Source organism: Erythrolamprus reginae, chromosome 6 (assembly GCF_031021105.1).
Source record: "Erythrolamprus reginae isolate rEryReg1 chromosome 6, rEryReg1.hap1, whole genome shotgun sequence".
Taxonomy (NCBI): Eukaryota; Metazoa; Chordata; class Lepidosauria; order Squamata; family Dipsadidae; genus Erythrolamprus; species Erythrolamprus reginae.
The window spans coordinates 21447063-21465690 of record NC_091955.1 but is presented as its reverse complement, the minus strand read 5'-3'; the positions used below and the strand labels follow the sequence as shown (position 1 = coordinate 21465690).

The 18628-nt window shown below is 43.6% G+C and overlaps 1 protein-coding gene across 1 annotated transcript; it reads left to right on the top strand.

The window, feature by feature from the left end:
• Positions 1 to 10872: 10872 nt before the first annotated feature.
• On the top strand, positions 10873 to 17208 carry PIM3 (Pim-3 proto-oncogene, serine/threonine kinase). The gene is made up of 6 exons (XM_070755378.1): positions 10873 to 11613; positions 12351 to 12460; positions 12750 to 12800; positions 13314 to 13677; positions 15144 to 15320; positions 15438 to 17208. Exons 1-6 carry the CDS (start codon positions 11529 to 11531, stop codon positions 15620 to 15622), a joined length of 972 nt encoding a protein of 323 aa, XP_070611479.1. The 5' UTR covers positions 10873 to 11528; the 3' UTR covers positions 15623 to 17208.
• Positions 17209 to 18628: the final 1420 nt, after the last annotated feature.

Below are 18628 nucleotides of genomic sequence, written 5' to 3'. Positions count from 1 at the left end.
AAACTTACATCCCAGCAAGCTACAGCAAATACTTACTCAGAACACATAATTTTGGGGGAGGGGGATACATCATGAAGCCAATCCTGATAAATTAGATATCAGATCTAAAATGGGTTCATAAACCCTTAGCTGCTTTAATAAATTTGGTAGTACCTATTATATAAGACAACATTATCTGAGTGTGTACAATTCACACTGCTGATATGGATGATTACCAGCATTAATGGGTAATAAGTCATTAAAGGTAACGATAGTCTGCATTGGCCTCTGCACCAGTGGCAAAGTCCACAGTAAAATTTGTGCCAGGTTAGTTGGTTAATCATTTATATTCCATTACTAGCAAGGCACAAACACATTGCCTTTCAGTTACAGCAGCCTTTGGGTCATACTTTGAGGAGTGGAATACCTTTTTCACAATAAGGCTCAATATTTATGTGGAACACCCAAATCCTAGCCTAGCTGTCTTCTCTTAAGATGTCATGAGCTAATGGCTTCGCCCACCCTTGCTGTGTTTGTTCCAAACTAGCGTTGTCTACCTTGAGTAATTTTAAGGTGGGTGGACTTCAACTCCCCAAATCCCCTATGCAAGTTGGGGAAATTCTTCCAGCCAGTAAGGGCAGTGCTTCTCAACCTGAAGCAGCTTCAAGATGGGAGGATCTCAGCTTCCAAAATTCCCTAGTAAAATTTTCTGGGAAATTCTGGGAGTTAAAGTTCACCCATCTTAAAGTTGCTCAGGTTGGGAAAAAAATGTTGCTCTAAACAGAAATCCTGCTTTCCAGACCATCTTTGCTTCTTCATAGTCAGAGAATTCTAACATTAACCTTTGAATCTTACTTTATGATAGGCACTTTTGTAATTTTGGCTTTCCTCCAAAAGCATATAGCAGAATGCTTCCTCCAATTTTCTCCTACCACCACAAACCTGTGCTGCAGGCCATGCTGAAACAGTAACCCAATCCTGCTGCATCCGGATTCCTGCAGATGTCTATACCTAAGTCTATCTGTGATGATATCATAAAGCTCAGAGTAACAGAGGTGGAAGGGTCCTTGGAGATCTTCTAGTCTGACCCCCTGCTCAATCAGGAGACCCTATACCAGTGATGGTGAACCTTTTTTTCCTCGGGTGCCGAAAGAGCGTGAGCGTGCACTATTGCACATGCGCAAGTGCCCATAATTCAATGCCTAGGGAGGGCAAAAATAGTTTTCCCCACCCCCTGGAGCCCCTCTGGAAGCCAGAAACAGCCTGTTTCCCAACTTCTTGTGGACCCAGTAGGCTCATATTTTGCCTTCCTGGATTTCCCTCTGGAGGCTCTCTGGAAGCTAAAAATGCCCTCCCAGAGCCTCTGTATGAGCCAAAAAATCAGCTGACCGGCACACACGTTGGAGCTGAGCTAGGGCAAAGGCTTGTATGCCAGCAGATATGGCTCTGCGTGCCACTTGTGGCACCTGTGCCATAGGTTCGCCATCACTGTCCTATACCATTCTAAACAAGTGGTTGTCCAGTTTCTTTTTCAAAACCTCCAATGATGGAGCACCCACAACTTCTGAAGACAAGCTATTGCACTGGTTAATTGTTCTCGGTGATAGGACGTTTCTCCTTAGTTCTAGATTACTTCTCTCCTTGGTTAGTTTCTAACCATTGCATCTTGTCTTGTCTTGTAGTACTTTGGAAAATAAGTTGACCCTCTTTTCTTTGTGGCAGCCCCTCAAATATTGGAACACTGCTATAATGTCATATCTAATCCTTCTTTTCAATAAACTAGCAATACCCAATTCCTGCAACCGTTCTTCATACTACTAGGAATAATTGATCAGAGAATGGGAAAAAAACCCATCAATATATCATACTACACATTTTAACTGCAGAAAGGATCAGCATCGCACAATATTGGAAACAAAAAGATATCCCAAGTGAAAGTATAGTATTTAAGAAGATTATGGAATGTGCAGAAATTGATATGATAATAAAATTAAAAGATAAGGATTTAGAATACTGTATTATGAAATTTGGAACCTGTTTTATGACTGGTTAGAAAGGAGGAATAATAATAATAATAATAACAACAACAAAATAACAACAATAATAATATATACAGATTTATTAATACTCAATTTATTAATGGAAATAGCACTTTGTATATAATATGAGACTATGTCCATTGTAACTGAGTTGTAAAGAAAAGCTATTATTAGAGGGGGAAAAGTAGAGAAATATATAAGTTATACAAACCGTATTAGTGTAAATCGTCAATATGAATTGCTGTAAGAGAACCCTGGGGGTTATATCGTATAGTTGTTAGTATGTTATTTAATGTTTCTATATGTGTGTTTTCTTTTTTTTGTTTTCTTTTGTGTGTGTGTGTGTGTATATTATGTTTTCTTTTTTAAATGTACATAACTTAATAAAAAATATTTTTAAAAAAGATTTAAACACCCAGTATTTCAAGACCTGAAGTACATATAACTTAAAGTTGCTAATTTGAAAAAAAAAATACTCCCCCCACATAGACCATGTACCTAATTCTGTCTTAAACTGTGTGGATGCAAATTCCAATGATATTAAGTTTTAGATCTGTTGCAGTTCTCTCTGACAATGTTAATACAGTATATGTATCATAGACATACAGTTGTTTATTATGTACATCCCAACAAATAAGGTTATAAATTTGTGCAAGGTTTAAACAAAAATTTCCATTAGCCCAGCTCTACCTCTGCATAGCTATTTGAATCACATCTATTATGTCTACAATTGAGGCCACAAAACATCACTTTTTAAAAAATCCAAGACGTACACATACACATATTCATATTTGCTTTCTTGTAGCTTGTTGAACACACAGGGCTGTATGGAAAACTGGTTGATGTCATTTGGGTTTATGATGCTTCAGTTTATTCACTTTTTGTCAAAACAAGATCCTAGACTGATTATGCTTTTTAACATATGTTATCCGAAAGATTGTAGTGGAAGGGACCTTCTTTAACAGGATCAAGTACTGTATATGAGTTTCCATGTTGTACTATAATCTTCTATATGGCTGCTTATCTCATTCCTTAATAAGAGCCCAAACTTTCTGTTGCTAAGTGAGACATTTGCTAGGTGAGTTTTACAAGTTTTCTTGCCATAGTTGCTAAGTGAATTACTGTTGTTGTTAAGTTAGTGACACTACTGTTACATTAATGTGGTTTCCCCATTGATTTTGCTTGTTATAAGGTCGCAATAGTTGATGACATGGCCCTGGGACATTGCAATTGTCATAATTAGGAATCAGTTGCCAAGCATCTGAATATTAATCACATGACCGTGGGGGATGTTGCAATGGTCATAAGTGTGAAAAATGGTCATATCACTTTTTTCAGTGACATTGCAATGTCAAATTGTCACTAATTGTTGTAAGTTGAGGACTACCAGTACACTGTGCTTCAGTCAATTATGAAAGTATATCATTAAGCAAAAACTAAATAGCAAAGGGGGAAAATGCAAACAAATAGGGAAAATGCTCATAAGAACCATTATTAGGAACAGACGAAGGGCTAGCAAATGAGGTGCAGCAGACACTAAGAAAATATAATTTGCATTATAGAATCTCACTTCCACCTGATAGTGAGGCAAAAAGTTTTATCCAATTATTATCACCTGATCAAATAACGTTTGTAAACTACAGTAATATCATTGCTTTCTTGCTTGCATTAACCGACCAACCTATGAAATATCATTGAAGTACATAGGCAAAGCTAGCATAGAATTAAGTCAGATGTGATCTCTGATGTCTCAGGCCTAAAATGAGAAAATATTGGGGGGAAAGTTTGAGCCAATCCAATAATTTTGAATATCCACCTGTTCTCATCAAAAAATAAACTTTTTGTATCTGAGGGCTATCTTGAGGAGAATGAGCATCTCAGTCAGTAAGATTTAATATTATGGGTGCAGCAAGTATAAAATATATGTCTTCTTAAAAACTAAATTTATTTTTAGATTTGGATTCTATCTGGTTTATGTCTTTATTTATTTATTTTATTTATTATTTAGATTTGTATGCCGCCCCTCTCCGAAGACTCGGGGCGGCTCACAACAAGATATAACAAATCATAAATTCAAATAACTTTAAAATATTTAAAGATTTAAAAGGAACCCCATATACTAACAGACACACACACAAGCATACCATGTATAAAATTGAACAAGCCCGGGGGAGGTGTTTCAATTCCCCCATGCCTGACGGCAAAGGTGGGTTTTAAGGAGTTTACGGAAGGCAGGAAGAGTAGGGGCAGTTCTAATCTCTGGGGGGAGTTGGTTCCAGAGAGCCGGTGCCACCACAGAGAAGGCTCTTCCCCTGGGGCCCGCCAACCAACATTTTTTAGTTGACAGGACCCGGAGAAGGCCCACTCTGTGGGACCTAATTGGTCGCTGGGATTCGTGCGGCAGGAGGCAGTCCCGGAGATATTCTGGTCCAGTGCCATGAAGGGCTTTAAAGGTCATGACCAACACTTTGAATTGTGACCGGAAATTGATCGGCAGCCAATGCAGACTGCGGAGTGATGGTGAAACATGGGCATACCTAGGTAAGCCCATGACTGCTCTCGCAGCTGCATTCTGCACGATCTGAAGTTTCCGAACACTTTTCAAAGGTAGCCCCATGTAGAGAGCATTACAGTAGTCAAACCTCGAGGTGATGAGGGCATGAGTGACTGTGAGCAATGAGTCCCGGTCCAGATAGGGCCGCAACTGGTGCACCAGGCGAACCTGGGCAAACGCCCCCCTCGCCACAGCTGAAAGATGGTTCTCTAATGTCTTCTCAGCATGCAAGAACAATCGCCGGTTAGTACTTGCCAAATGCAGTGAAAGAAGCCTCTGAGGATTATAAAATGGTTATTCTACCTGTGATGCAATTAAGGATCTTCTCCAGGTTTGTTGTTTGTTGCTGTTGTTTTTGCAGTATCTTAAAATCTTTCCTGCACACCATTTCCTTTTATGATCTTGGCTCCTAAGGCAAAAATGGGCAAAACCGTTCTTTTTTACTTCAGAGCCTTCTCTGATTAAGGTTGTTGCAAACTGACAGCATGGTAAATAAAGGAGAACAAGTGTAAATCCTAAAGTAGACACGTCACCATTCAAAACCAAAGCAAATATCCAAATTCTCTTTGCATTCTGTCCCATCTGCAAGTGTGATGTATTCCCAAGCACTTTCCAACATTCAGCCCTTACCAACGATAAATGTGTCCCTGGGCAACTCTATATTAAAGCACAGGTGGGAACTTAATTGGACAAAGACCATACTTCAAAGCTGGAGTACTAGTTGTTTTTAATGTTTGATTTGTTCACATCTCAGAAGCCCACTGATGATATAACTACTTTTGGTTTGGGGAGTCTGAGAGATTTAATAAACACTAACATGTGGATTCCCACAAGGCTCAAGCTACATATATAACAGAGCACTCCTGAAACCAGTAATCTGAATGGTTGAAAAAAATGAGAAGCAGGCTAACTGGTCAGACAGGACTTGTGATTATTCACCTTTTTTTTTACTTTAATGAACTGCTCACTTTGCAACAAAACAATGACATGGAATCAAAAACCATGTCCTAGAAAATGAGGTTGCTAATATCATTTAGAAGATGACAGCCAAACCAGCTGTGATTGTATCAGTAATTCCTCCTTCACTATATTTATTTTCATCATCATCTTCATCATCATCATCATCATCATCATCAAGGTACCTAAAAGTTAAGGTACATATAGGGTTAATATCCTCCTTGCCAATGGTGAAAAATGCAACTGACAAAACACACTTCTCCTGTTTGGGCTAAAGCACTACAATATAACCCCAGATCCACACCCTTCTAAGCTCAATGAGACATCAACAGTCATATGAAACCCAAAGGTTAAATAAGGTGGCAGTTGAGAGCAAAAGGTATCTCAATAAAAATTGCAGAGCTAATCTAAAACCAAACACTTTTCTTCCCCCTTTTCCTTTTGGGGTTCCCAATTAACTTTCTTTCTTATCCCTCCTAAAGTTTCAGGAAACTGGAGAAATTATTTGGAACAATGCTACATCAGTTATAAGGAACCACCTCTCCTATTTGGGAGCACTGTATTCCATATTTCAGAACATTAGTCATCAGTGGTTGCAAAGTTATAGTTCTCTCTCAGACTCACAACAGGACAAAAAAAAATCAGCTAGTGATTGCAAAATGTTTATTTTATCAAATGTTGCATTTTTGACATCCCACTGCATGTGGCATTTTGACATCCCACTGTTTCATAGTAACTATTAAAAAATAAAAAATTACAGAGAATAAAAAGAATAGAAAGTGCAGAAAAAGTGGAAAAGGAAAAAAAGAATAAGAATATACAAGTAATTTTCAATTAGCAACCATTCAAAGATATGATGAACCCCAAAATTGAGAATTATAACTCACTTTTGAAGTTCTGCCCTCTCCCATGGTCACATGACTGCATTTCTGCCACTTGCAGCCCTTTGCAATCACGTGACTGCAATTTATGTTTTTGCTGGAAACCAGTGTTTATTTCTGGTTTCCAGCAAAAATTGCCCCATGGCAAACAATGGGTTTGCTTTATGACCATATTTGTTTAACAACTGCTGCAAAAAGGTTATAAAATCAGGTGCAATCACATGTTTCTGAAACCTATATTTTAATTTTATTTTGCTAAGTACTGAAGGATGCTGTAAAATCTGCCAATCCAAAGGTCCCTGATAACTGAAAAGCAATTAACAATGAGCTTATTTTCCAGCTCTTCATTCCACTGCAGTCATTTTCAGTTTCAGTTTTCCATTGCTTTTCCCAGAAATTGACATTCCACTGTTCAAGGCACAATTGACAGGAACTGTATGTCCTGAAAAAAAGGGATAAGAGTTTATACTATGAAATAATATCATATGCTTAAACCATGTATGATAGCAACATACAATTAGCATATACTGTACATGATGCTTGGCCATTGAGTCATTTCAGTATTTTCAAATGAGCAACCAAAAGCTATAGAGTTAGTGTAATTCCCTTAAGAGAAAAGCTATGAATTTTGTTTCCTTCTTTTTTAACATCCAAAAAGAAAGCATAAATCTGTGGTGGTGAACCTATGGCACGTGTGCCAGAGGTTGGACACAGAGCCCTCTGTGTGGGCATGCGAGCCATTGTCCCAATTGAACTCCGCTATGCATGCACAACTACCTGTGCCTCCCGCCAACCAGCTTCAGGTCTCTGCCATTGCATATGCAATAGGCTGGCTCTGTTAAAAAGTGCTATTGCTAACATGTTGTAAGCCGCCCTGAGTCTAAGGAGAAGGGCGGCATAAAAATTGAATGAATGAATGAATGAATGAATGAATGAATGAATGAATGAATGAATGAATGAATGAATATGCAGAAGGCAGAGAACATGCTGGGGCACATGTGCATGCTGGGGCACATGGGTTCATGTGCAGGGGGCACAGCACATTTGGGGCACCCATGAATGGCAGGGGTGGGTTGCATGTGGGTGGTGCATGCACAGGAAGCCGGGCCCATGCACGGGGCTATGCGCACATTGCATTTGGGGGGGCAATTGCATGTGCTTGCGTGCTTTGGTCCAGAAAAGGTTAGCCATCACCAGCCTTGATTCATTTAAAACTGTAAATGATATGAAGTGGTCTATTGATCTTCTGTTCATCCTTAACTTCTCTATATTTTTCTACCACCTACCACCTCTTTAATCAATAATCACCTTTTTTTCAGGGTACATGTATGTATCTATGTATATAGCCATATATATATATTTATAACATACTGCTCAAACAAATAGACCCTCAAATAACACATCCAAGATCTGAATGAATGAAATATTCTCATTGAATGCTTTGCTCTGTACAATGTGCACAACAGCATGTGAAATTGATTGTCAATCGGTGTTGCTTCCTAAGTGGACAGTTTGATTTACTTGGAATTATATTGTGTTGTTTAAGTGTTCCCTTTATTTTTTTTTCAGCAGTGTTTTCTCTGTTGTTTACCCCAAAGATGTCTGCAGATTGTGGTCCTGTAAATCAGTGATTTTCAACCTTTTTTGAGCTGCAGCACATTTTTTACATATACAAAATCATGGGGCACATTGAGCGGGGGGGGGGGGGGTAGTGGGGGGGGGGGCTAAAAAAAGTTTGGATAAAAAAAATTATCTCTCTCTCTTCCTCCCTTTCACTCTATTTCTCTCCCTCTTTCTCTCTCTTCCTTTCTTCCCCTATCTGTCCATCCCTCTTTCTTTCTCCCTTCCTTCCTCTCTTTTTTGCTCTCTATCTCTCCCTCCTTCCCTGCCTCTTTCTCTTGCTTTCTTTCTCTCTCTCTCTTGCTTTCTTTCTCTCTCTCTCTTGCTGTCTTTCTCTCTCTCTCTTTCTCTCTCTTTCTCTCTTGCTTTCTTTCTCTCTCTCTTTCTCTCTTGCTTTCTTTCTCTCTCTCTTTCTCTCTTGCTTTCTTTCTCTCTCTCTCTTTCTCTCTCTCTTGCTTTCCTTCTCTCTCTTTCTTTCTCTTGCTGAGCTTCGCGGCACACCTGACCATGACTCGCGGCACACTAGTATGCCACGGCACACTGGTTGAAAAACACTGCTGTAAATGGCAGCCCCAACATTGCTATCAAAGCTTAGCCGGTGTGTGTGTGTGATGTGAGAAATCGAAAAACAACCGGAGCTTTTATTCCACCATGGTTAGGACCTTGACTTTTTCGATCATGCTTTGTGGATAGCCTTGCACTTATCTCTATCATGCATCTCTTTCTTATCTCGCTTTCCTTCCTTCCTTCCATGCATGCACCCACTTATCACCTATACACCATCTACCTTTCAACTATCTCTTCCTATCGTTTATCTCTATCTATGCATCCATCCCTCGGCTATTACGTATGTATTCACTTCACCTACGGTATCTACTATATTTTTGCCATATATCTCTTTCATCTGCCTACCAGCTGTCTATCGATCCCTCGCCCACCCCCATTTATCTTCCAATGCAGCGCTCCTTAACAAAACGTGCGAAGCTCAGCAGATCTTGCACACGTTCTGCAGCTGAGCCAGATTCCCTTTTTATTTTTCCCCGGAATGGAGGATTCCTCGTTGATTTGGCGCCCCCGGTGGACAAGAAGGCTCGTTGTTCTGGCTCAGCCCCGGTGTCAACGAGACGCCTTTTAAGTACTGTAACAAGCAAGAATTCAAACGTGAGACACTGCGGCGCGCGTGCATGTCTCCGGGAGCCTTTGTGGGTGGATTTCCAGGGCCGGCGGTGCCAGACAAAATAATAAGGGTTTGTTTGGGGTGAAGCTGTTAGGGGAAGCGGGGCGGGTGGGAAAAGGTCTGAGGTTTCTCGTCTGAAGCAACGGCAAGGGACAATTTCCCACATTCAGTACGCTCTCGAAATAAAAAAAAAAAGGCATCCTTTTAAAAAATTTAAAAGTTCAGCTTCGGTAAATAAGGAGACTGCATTCCCTGGAGGAGCTTGGGTGCTGTTGCTTTTCTCTGGTTAATACAAGGGCGTGCTTTGAATTTTTTAAAAACACACACACACACGGTGTCGTTGCCGCCCGCCGTGCCTCAGGAAAAAAGTGGCGGCAACTGAGGACGGAACTCCTTATAAATCCTTTCAAATTGGAGAGAATAATGATAATTAATAAATACGCGTGTCCGTGGCAACCTCAAAAAAGGCGGGTGTGCTGCCGCTTAGGGAAAAGCCCATCCTACTACAGTGCGGAATTTTCCCCTCCTCCGACGATAAATCATAACAAGTGCTTCTGGATCACGAGAGAATGAGTAGACGGGTGTTCCTTGCGTATTTTTAAAAATTATTATTACTCGAAGTTTTTTATTAACCCTTCGTGGGGATTGCTCGCCCACGGAAACGTGACCAGGTGCGGTTTTGTTTTTTTCCTCGGGATGCCCCGCTCTTGTTACGCGGCATCCAAAACGGCGTTTCTGAGGTAAAGTCGGGCGGGTCTTTTTGGCGCCAAATTACTGCAGGTTTGCGATCTGAGGGAAGCTGCTGCTTAAATGGCGCCTTTTGTGTGTGTGTGCTTTATTTGGGGGTGGGTGGGTATTGTACTGTTTTATCGATGTCCGGCGGCGGGGCTTTACCGTCTGAAAAAGAGGAAGGGGAAAGCCCTCTCCCGCTCGCCTGCCGATCATGGCGGCTGCCTTGCGCCCCCGCCTCGCGTCTTCCCCCCTCACTCCCCCGAATCCCCGCTTCCGACGCAGCGCGCTCAGCCCTGCTGAGAATGACCTTCCCCACCCGCCGCCAGGTTAGCGACGCGCGAGCCAGGCGCGCCCAGGAATTCCCGCCCTGCCGCTCGTAAAGCGCCCCCCTCCACCCCAAAGTTCCACTGATGCGTACCCAAATCCGCCTCCCCTTGATTGGCCGAAGCCAGGCTTTTCATTTGAAAGAGCCGCCCCTCTCATTGGCTCCGACGCATGTAAATGAGAGAACCTTCCCTTCTCTGTGTGTGTGTGTGTGTGTGTGTATTCGTGTGTTTTTTTTCCGCTCCTTGCGCGCGCTCCCCCCCTCCCTCGTATCATCCTGTGATGAGAATTTTTTCAGACAGTAACTCGCCGCGTCTCTTTACTATAAGCAAATAGTTCCTTGCCGCCGCCCCCCTCCCCTTCCTCCCGCTCTGTATTTACAATGGGGCGAGGTTCCGCAATCCCCTCTTCGGGCTTTTTAAAGAGAGAAGGGCGGAGTCTTTTCCGGACCTATTCGAAGCGGTGGGAGGGAAAGGAGAGAAAGACGCGCACCCGCCGATTCCCTCCAGCGGAGGGATACGGACTTTGGAGAGATCCGTGTCTGTGTTTTTTTTTTCCTTCCCCCACCAAAATATTGAGAGTTAAGAGGCCACTGCTGCGTGCAACGGAGATCAGAAACAGAGCGGTGCCAGTCGGAGGCTGAGCTGCTGCTGCTGCTCCACGAAGACCGCCCGCCTCACTGCGGCGCTCCATCCCGGACTGGATTTTATCGATTCTTCGCCTGGGCTTCTTTGCGCGACGCGACCCGAGACAGCCGGGGGGCTGGAGGTGCCTGCTTGGGGGGAATTACTAAAAAAAAGACCCCGAAGCTCGTTCTTCATCATCGTCGTCGCTTTTTGCGTTTATCTATTTTTTTCCTAATTAAAAAAAAAAAGATTGGCGTGTGGGATTTTTTTTTCCCCCGACCCCTTCACTTCTTCTCCCCCCTCCCTTAAAGGACATCTAATTTCCCTGGGATTTTCTGCTCGACTCAGCGGACTTGCAAGTTTTCCTTTCGATCCGAAAGAAAGATTGTCGGCGGAGCGAGGAAGGAAGACCACGCGGGGACCGCCGAAACCAGCCAGGCTTTTTCCCTCCTTTCCGATCCGGGGCCGGAGGGGGGGGGAAGGAAGGAAGCGGCGTTGCCGTCCCCCCGTTTTCAAATTTGCCCTGAACACCGCTGGACTGAAGAAGAAGAAGAAGCCTTTTTGCGTCGTGATTATTGTGGGTGGTTGTTGCCGTTGGGGGATTTTTGTGTGTGTGCGTGCGTGTCGCTTGGGAAGAAGATGTTACTCTCCAAATTTGGGTCCCTGGCTCACCTCTGCAACCCCACCAGCATGGATCACTTGCCGGTGAAGATCCTCCAGCCAGGTAAAAAAAAGCCCAATTTTTCCCCCTTAACAGTTGCCGCCTCTCCCGCCTCTCTTTTTGCGGGGGGGACGGCCGCCTTGCGTTGCCTGGTGTGTCTTGTGTGTTGTGTGAGATGTGCGTGACGAGGTTTCCTCTCCCTTTTTTTTTCCCGCGTCAGCCCGCGAAACGAGGTGCGCTGGATCCCAGCGATCGACTTTTTGGGAGTCATTCATTCATTTTTTATTTTTTCCCCCTATCTCTGCAGTTGTGGGTTAGAAAGGGAGCTGGCTTGTTTGTTTTTTCCCCCAGCCGGGAATAAATAGGGCGGTGGGACTGGAGTCCGGTGGGGCAAATATTTTTGTTAAAAAAAAAAAATCGGGGAGACGTTTTTTACTGCTGACTCGCAAAACCCCGGACGACCACGAGAGGGAGACGTTTCTAGCCATCGACAGCCCCATTTATTTAAAAAAATAATAATTGCAGCCCCATCTATTAATCCCCAAATCTGGGCTTGGCCGCACTTTGGTCCAAATCTGCTGGTGGCTTTAAAAAGAAATGCCATTGGGGTAAGACGTGGCAACCCAATAAAGAGCATTTTCCCAATAGTATCCCAATAGAGTGAGATGGTGAGGTGCCCTTCTTCCCCCCCACTTTCAGGTTGAGATTGGTTTCGCTGTCTTAAACTGCTGTCCAGCTCCTGGATGTTTAAACCGTGTTTCTCACCCCTCCGCCTTTCTCTTTTTTTTTGTCCTTTCCAGTGAAAGTGGAAAAGGAGCCCTTCGAGAAAATCTATCAAGTGGGCTCAGTCTTGGGCAGCGGGGGATTTGGCACCGTCTATGCTGGGAACCGGATTGCAGATGGCTTGCCGGTAAGAGGAGGCTCTTGAGCAACGCATCCACCGCCAGCCCCTCCCTTCTCCGCCCCCAACCACGAGACTTACGGGGTTGCTACCACCCCGGGGTTTTTTTGCGTGGCTCGGAAATTCCATCTGCGGAATCCAGAGCGAGAAATCCCCAGGCTAGTTCTCTTGATGCCCAGCAACAGGCATCGCCTTGGTTCCCCCCACCCCACCCTCCACCCCAATTGCCCCCTGCCCCTCAATTCAGTTTGCAGGCAGCTTTCCCCCATTAACTTGTTTTCCGCCTTCCTGTTTCCAGGTAGCTGTAAAGCATGTGGTGAAGGAGCGGGTCACCGAGTGGGGCACAATTGTAAGTATCCAAGGATGGGTCCCGAAATATATGTTGTGTGCGCGTGGCTTCCTGCACCTTGCGGTAGTTCCCAACTGCTTTTCTCGCCCTGTGATAATAACATGAAGGATGGTGGTGATTGTTTCCATGGATTCCCCTTTTCCACCCCGCATGCTGTTGCCTCTCCATTCTCTGTTATTGTTTACATTGGTGGGGGGGGGGCATTTTGGCAGGGTTTCTTCTCCTCCTCCTCTTCCCTCTCTGCCCTCCCCTTTTGACTGCGGCAGCAGAGACACCCAGTGGAGTTAGCTGCAGCCTTCCCCATCCATCTAGCTGCTCAGCCCTCCCCCTTCCCGTCCTCCGCGCCTGGCTGCTGGAATTTCCATTTTGAGAAAGAAGTGTACGATTTGTTCTCCCGGGTGGGCAAGGAAGGGGATTTTCCCTCCTCCTGCCTTCCCAATAATTCCAAATAACTCATCATGTCTTCCTTGGCTCTTTCTCCCTCTGCCTCTCCTCCCTCCCTCCTCCTTGTAGGGTGGAGTAATGGTGCCCTTGGAAATAGTCCTGTTGAAGAAAGTGGGTTCGGGCTTCCGGGGTGTAATTAAGCTCCTCGACTGGTACGAGAGGCCCGACGGCTACCTGATCATCATGGAACGGCCAGACCTGGTGAAGGACCTCTTTGACTTCATTACGGAGAAGGGGGCGCTGGACGAGGAGACCGCTCAGCGCTTCTTCCATCAAGTCCTGGAAGCAGTGCGCCACTGCTACAGCTGCGGGGTGGTACACAGAGACATCAAGGATGAGAATCTTCTGGTGGACCTCAGGACAGGAGAACTGAAGCTGATCGATTTTGGGTCTGGAGCCATCCTCAAGGACACAGTCTACACTGACTTTGATGGTACGCGCCCCTCCCAACCCACAGCCAGTCCTTGTGTGTGTGAATGGGTGGGAGGGTGGAAAGATGAGTGCTTATTCGGGCAAGCGTCCCGACACAACCCCCTCACTCTTAATCACATTCTCACCACCTACGGCTGACAAAACGGGTATTTTTTGCCTGCTACAGTCAGTAGCAGGTTGATAATTAAATCCTTCGTGATGGAGGCAGCTGGAAGGGTGGAAGGAGGAGGGGGGGGTGTTGTCAAGTTGTTTAGGAAAGGAGCAATTCCAGGCAGTGACGCAGCAGTTTATATTTCCCCTGCCTTCAAAATAAATAAATAAAGGCATTTTCCTAGAGGGCGATGTGTTTACAGTTGAGTCAAGCTTGCGTGTTTCCATCTGTGCTTTTCTTGGTGCTTCCCCCCTACTCAGCTGTTCCCCCCCACCCCACCACACACAAATACCTAGTTTCCTCCTTTCCCAGCTCCTCATTCTCCTGTGATCTTTTGGAAATCCCGCATTGCAGATTGCGAGGCCGGAAGGGGGGAAACATCTAAAAAAAGAAGTTTTTTTTTCTTTTCTTAAAAACTTACACACTAAAACATTGGTGGCCTCCTTTTGTTATAAGAACATGCGCGATCACTTGCTTCCTGCCTAAGAACGCCAAGGTTTTCTTCCTTTCAAGGTGAAGGTGATCCGCGTAAAGGAGGCACCGTTTTCACCTCCCTTCCCTAGTCAGCTGCAGCATTTAACATCTGTTTGTTGTGAAACGAGAGTCTCCTGGCCATGTGACCTTCAGCATCACAAATTCCAGCTTTCGTTTGGTATCCAAGTAACCACTCGGTGCAGAGGGAGGGCAGTTGCTAACTGCCTTCTTAATGCGCCAGGCAGATTTCACTCTTCTTTTAAAAAGGTTGCTCTTGCATTTCTCTCTTTTTATTTAATAAAAAAAGAGAGGCAAGCGGCATACTTTTGGAATGGGCCCAAACGGATTAGTCGCATTTAGAAACCAAGGCTGGGGTTTCACCTTTATTTTCCTTTTTCCTTTCCTGCCTCTCTCCTTTCATCCCCTCTTCCTTTGTCCTTTTGTGTCTATTTTTGGTACGGTGATGCCACGTGGTCAAAGGGAAGGGAGGTTTATGTTAGTAAACAGTCAGCTGATGGGAAGCTTGTGCTGCTCATCGCCACAAAATAGAACGACCCCGAGGGCCGAGATTAAAACATGATATAATCCCAGGGGTGATGTAAGGTCCAGAATTTTCCCCATATATGTTAGTGTGCTGTGGGGAGAGGTTTTTTTTTTTTTTAATGGGATTTTTTTTGGAGTGGAGACCTGTCAAATGTGCTCCCAAGTGAAAGTTCATCTTGATGTTTTGTACTATTGTTAGCCGCCCCGAGTCTACGGAGAGGGACGGCATACAAATCCAATAAATAAGAATAGTAATAAGACTAACGGGCCAGGGGGCCTTGTCCTTTTCCTTCCCACAGGGACACGAGTGTACAGCCCTCCAGAATGGATTCGCTATCACAGATACCACGGGCGATCGGCTACTGTGTGGTCCCTGGGTGTATTGCTCTACGACATGGTCTGCGGAGACATCCCTTTTGAACAAGATGAAGAGATCTTGAGAGGACGCCTGTATTTCAGGAGACGAATTTCCCTGGGTGAGCTGAGATTTACAGATCTCCACCACCCCACATGCCTCCCCCCCCCCTTGTTTACTCTGCCAACTAAACAGATTGTTTCGGTGTCTGACCTGCTGTCTCTCTCTTGCCTTTCAGAATGCCAACAATTGATCAAATGGTGCCTTTCTCTGAGGCCTTCAGACAGACCCACCCTCGAGCAAATTTTTGACCACCCGTGGTTACACAAATCCGAAGTTGTGAAGTCGGAAGATTGTGACATAAGGTTACGGACCATTGGCACAGACGTGTCTCGCACAAGTTCCAGCAACGAGAGCCTGTGAAATACCCAAGGACCTTGTCAAGGGAGGGGAGCCACAAGAAGGGGAGAGGAAAGACCAGAGTGCTGCTGCTGCTGCCAATATGTAGAAGGGGGCTGGGTGGGTGGGGAATGCATTGATTATTCTGTACTTTCAATCTTTGTCGAAGGGAATTTGATTTTTTTTTTAAAATTTCCCCCTTATTGCTGGTTTCTGCTTCAGAATGACATTTCCTTTGGAAACGCTAATATATGGGAGTTGGCAGGCCAGTACTTAACCCAAAAGACTGACCTTAATATTATTATTATTTTATTTTTATTATTATTATTATTATTAAGAAAAGCAGTGACCTCTTTAAAAATAACACGGTAAACCTTTTTGCTCTCATAGAGCCTGGACTAAATTTCATTTGCTTTTTTGAGTGCCTTTTTGAAAGCTGCTTCAGTGGGACTTTCTTTTCTGAGCTGTGTGTGTCCAAAGAAGATCCAGTACATTATAGAACCTGCCTTCCCTTTCCCAGTTCTAGGTGCTGGGGAAGCAGCTCCCTATGATGCGCTAGAAAACATATGTTCAGTGACTGAATGAAGTAGTCCCATCAACTGATGATGGAATACTTGAACACAGACATTTCATCCTCTTTCTTTCCTGGCCTTTCTCCCTCGCCCCCAGATCCCCCAACCAGACAACCTCTGCTCATCCACACAAATATTTCCATAGCCTGCACAGGCTATCAGCTCTTTATCAGGAACATTTTACCCATATTTCATTTCATCTCTACCACTGGGCACAAGGAAAAAAAAGGCCCTTTTCTCAGTTCCCCCAACCTCCAAGTCTTAAAAAAAAAATAAAGTATGAATGGGCATGTTAAATGCACAATCAATGCAATATTCAAGGACTGTGCGTGTGGGTTTTTTCCTTTTCTTTTCCCATTACCTGTATAATGTGTTTATGTAATATTTTCTCCCCCCTCCCTTGTACTATACAAGTTTTATTTATTGTCTGGAGTTTAGAAAAACCTCTCGCAGACTTCAGCTGTGGCTATTTATTTTAGCTAATTTATTTGTTTAGAATTATGCAACACTGCTTTTATCTTCTCTTCTGTTGTGGAGATTTCTCTGGGATCAGTCGATACTTATTTTTGCATTCCTGTCTTTTCCTCTTTTGTGGGGGGGGGGGGCGGCTAGGGGGGGTCGTTGACAAAGAAATATATAAAGCCTGACCATGCCTGTTCTTTTTTTTTTCCCTTCATTTTTGGTTGGAAGATAAAGAAAAATGTTGTACAAAGTCTAATTTAAGGGAATTAGAATGACTTTTAAAAAAGTTAGTATGCCTTTTTTGTCTGGTATCGACATGCCGGAACTGTAAAGTTAATGCTGTTTTTGAAGGGTTTTAAATTATTGACATTGTACAGTCTTTGTGCATTGGCTCTGGAAGGAAGAGTGGCAGAGTCATAAACCTTAATTTATTTTAATAGTTGTGTGTTCTGTGATCTGGTTGCACTTATGCAGCTTGGATTTGGATATTTTTTTTCCTTCTGTTTAACAGTGTGAAATGTATGGAGATCATATTTTTTTATACAGGTATTTCAATTAAACTTTTTTTGTAGATAAGTGGCATGATGTGTTCATTTCAGTTTCAACAGAGTCACCTCCGAGGAGGCCCCTTGACACATTTGTACAGATGTACACACAAAGTTAAGTTCCACAAATGTCAGTAGCAATTCGGATAGCGGGCTGTGATCTTCCCAGATAGAAATGATCTTCAATGGAGAAATTCCCTCATCATCTTTGGAGTTGGTTAATACAGTGTTCCCTCGATTTTCGCGGGGGATGCGTTCCGAGACCGCCCGCGAAAGTCGAATTTCCGCGAAGTAGAGATGCGGAAGTAAATACACAATTTTTGGCTATGGACAGTATCGCAAGCCATCCCTTAACACTTTAAACCCCTAAATTACCATTTCCCATTCCCTTAACAACCATTTACTCACCATTATTACTGGTATTCACCATTGAATAAGACACTTAGCAATCCTGATATTTATAAGCATAATTATTAATAATTTCTTTTGGTTATTTATTTGCAAAAATTATTAGTTTGGCGATGGTGTATGACATCATCGGGTGGGAAAAACCGTGGTATAGAAAAAACCGCAAAGTATTTTTTAATTAATATTTTTTGAAAAACCGTGGTATAGGCGATTCACGAAGTTTGAACCCGCGAAAATTGAGGGAACATTGTACATTTAAAAGTTTTCGGAGAACATCACTGATACTCTTGACATCAAAGAGGTTGCTATAGTGCAGTGATTTTCAACCTTTTTTGAGCCGCGACACATTTTTTACATTTACAAAACCATGGGGCACATTTGGGGGGGGGGGGGGGCTAAAAAAAATTTGGACAAAAAAATTATCTCTCTTCCTCCCTTTCGCTCTACAGTATTTCTCCCTCTTTCTCTCCCTTTTTCTCTTTCTCTCTCCATCCCTCTTTCTCTCTTCCTTCTTTCCTCTTTTTTGCTCTTTCTCCCTCCCTACTTCCCTCTATGTCTTTCTCCTACCTTCCCTCCCTCTCTTTCTCTCTCTCTCTTTCTTGCTTTCTTTCTCTCTTGTTCTCTTTCTTTCTTTCTCTCTCTCGCTTTCTTTCTCTTGCTCTTTCTTTCTCTCTCTCTTTCTCGTTTTCTTTCTCTCTGAGCTTCGCGGCACACCTGACCATGTCTCGCGGCACACTAGTGTGCCACGGCACACTGGTTGAAAAACACTGCTATAGTGAACATGACAAGTGTGACATACACATCCCTTCTAGCTCCCAATATGTTTTTTGCCATTTGTTTCTCTTTGCCTATTTTCTGGGTAGGTGCTCCACTTCCAAACAACATACTAAAACGTAAGCGCCTATCAACTTGTCTTCCAAGAATGCTGCTGGATATCAAAAGGTATTTTGATGAACTGCAGTTTTCCCCTTCTGGGTGCTACTTTCCACAGTTTAGGAGGCCTGTTTTCGAAATCAAAACAAATCTGAAATGTGTGCCATGGA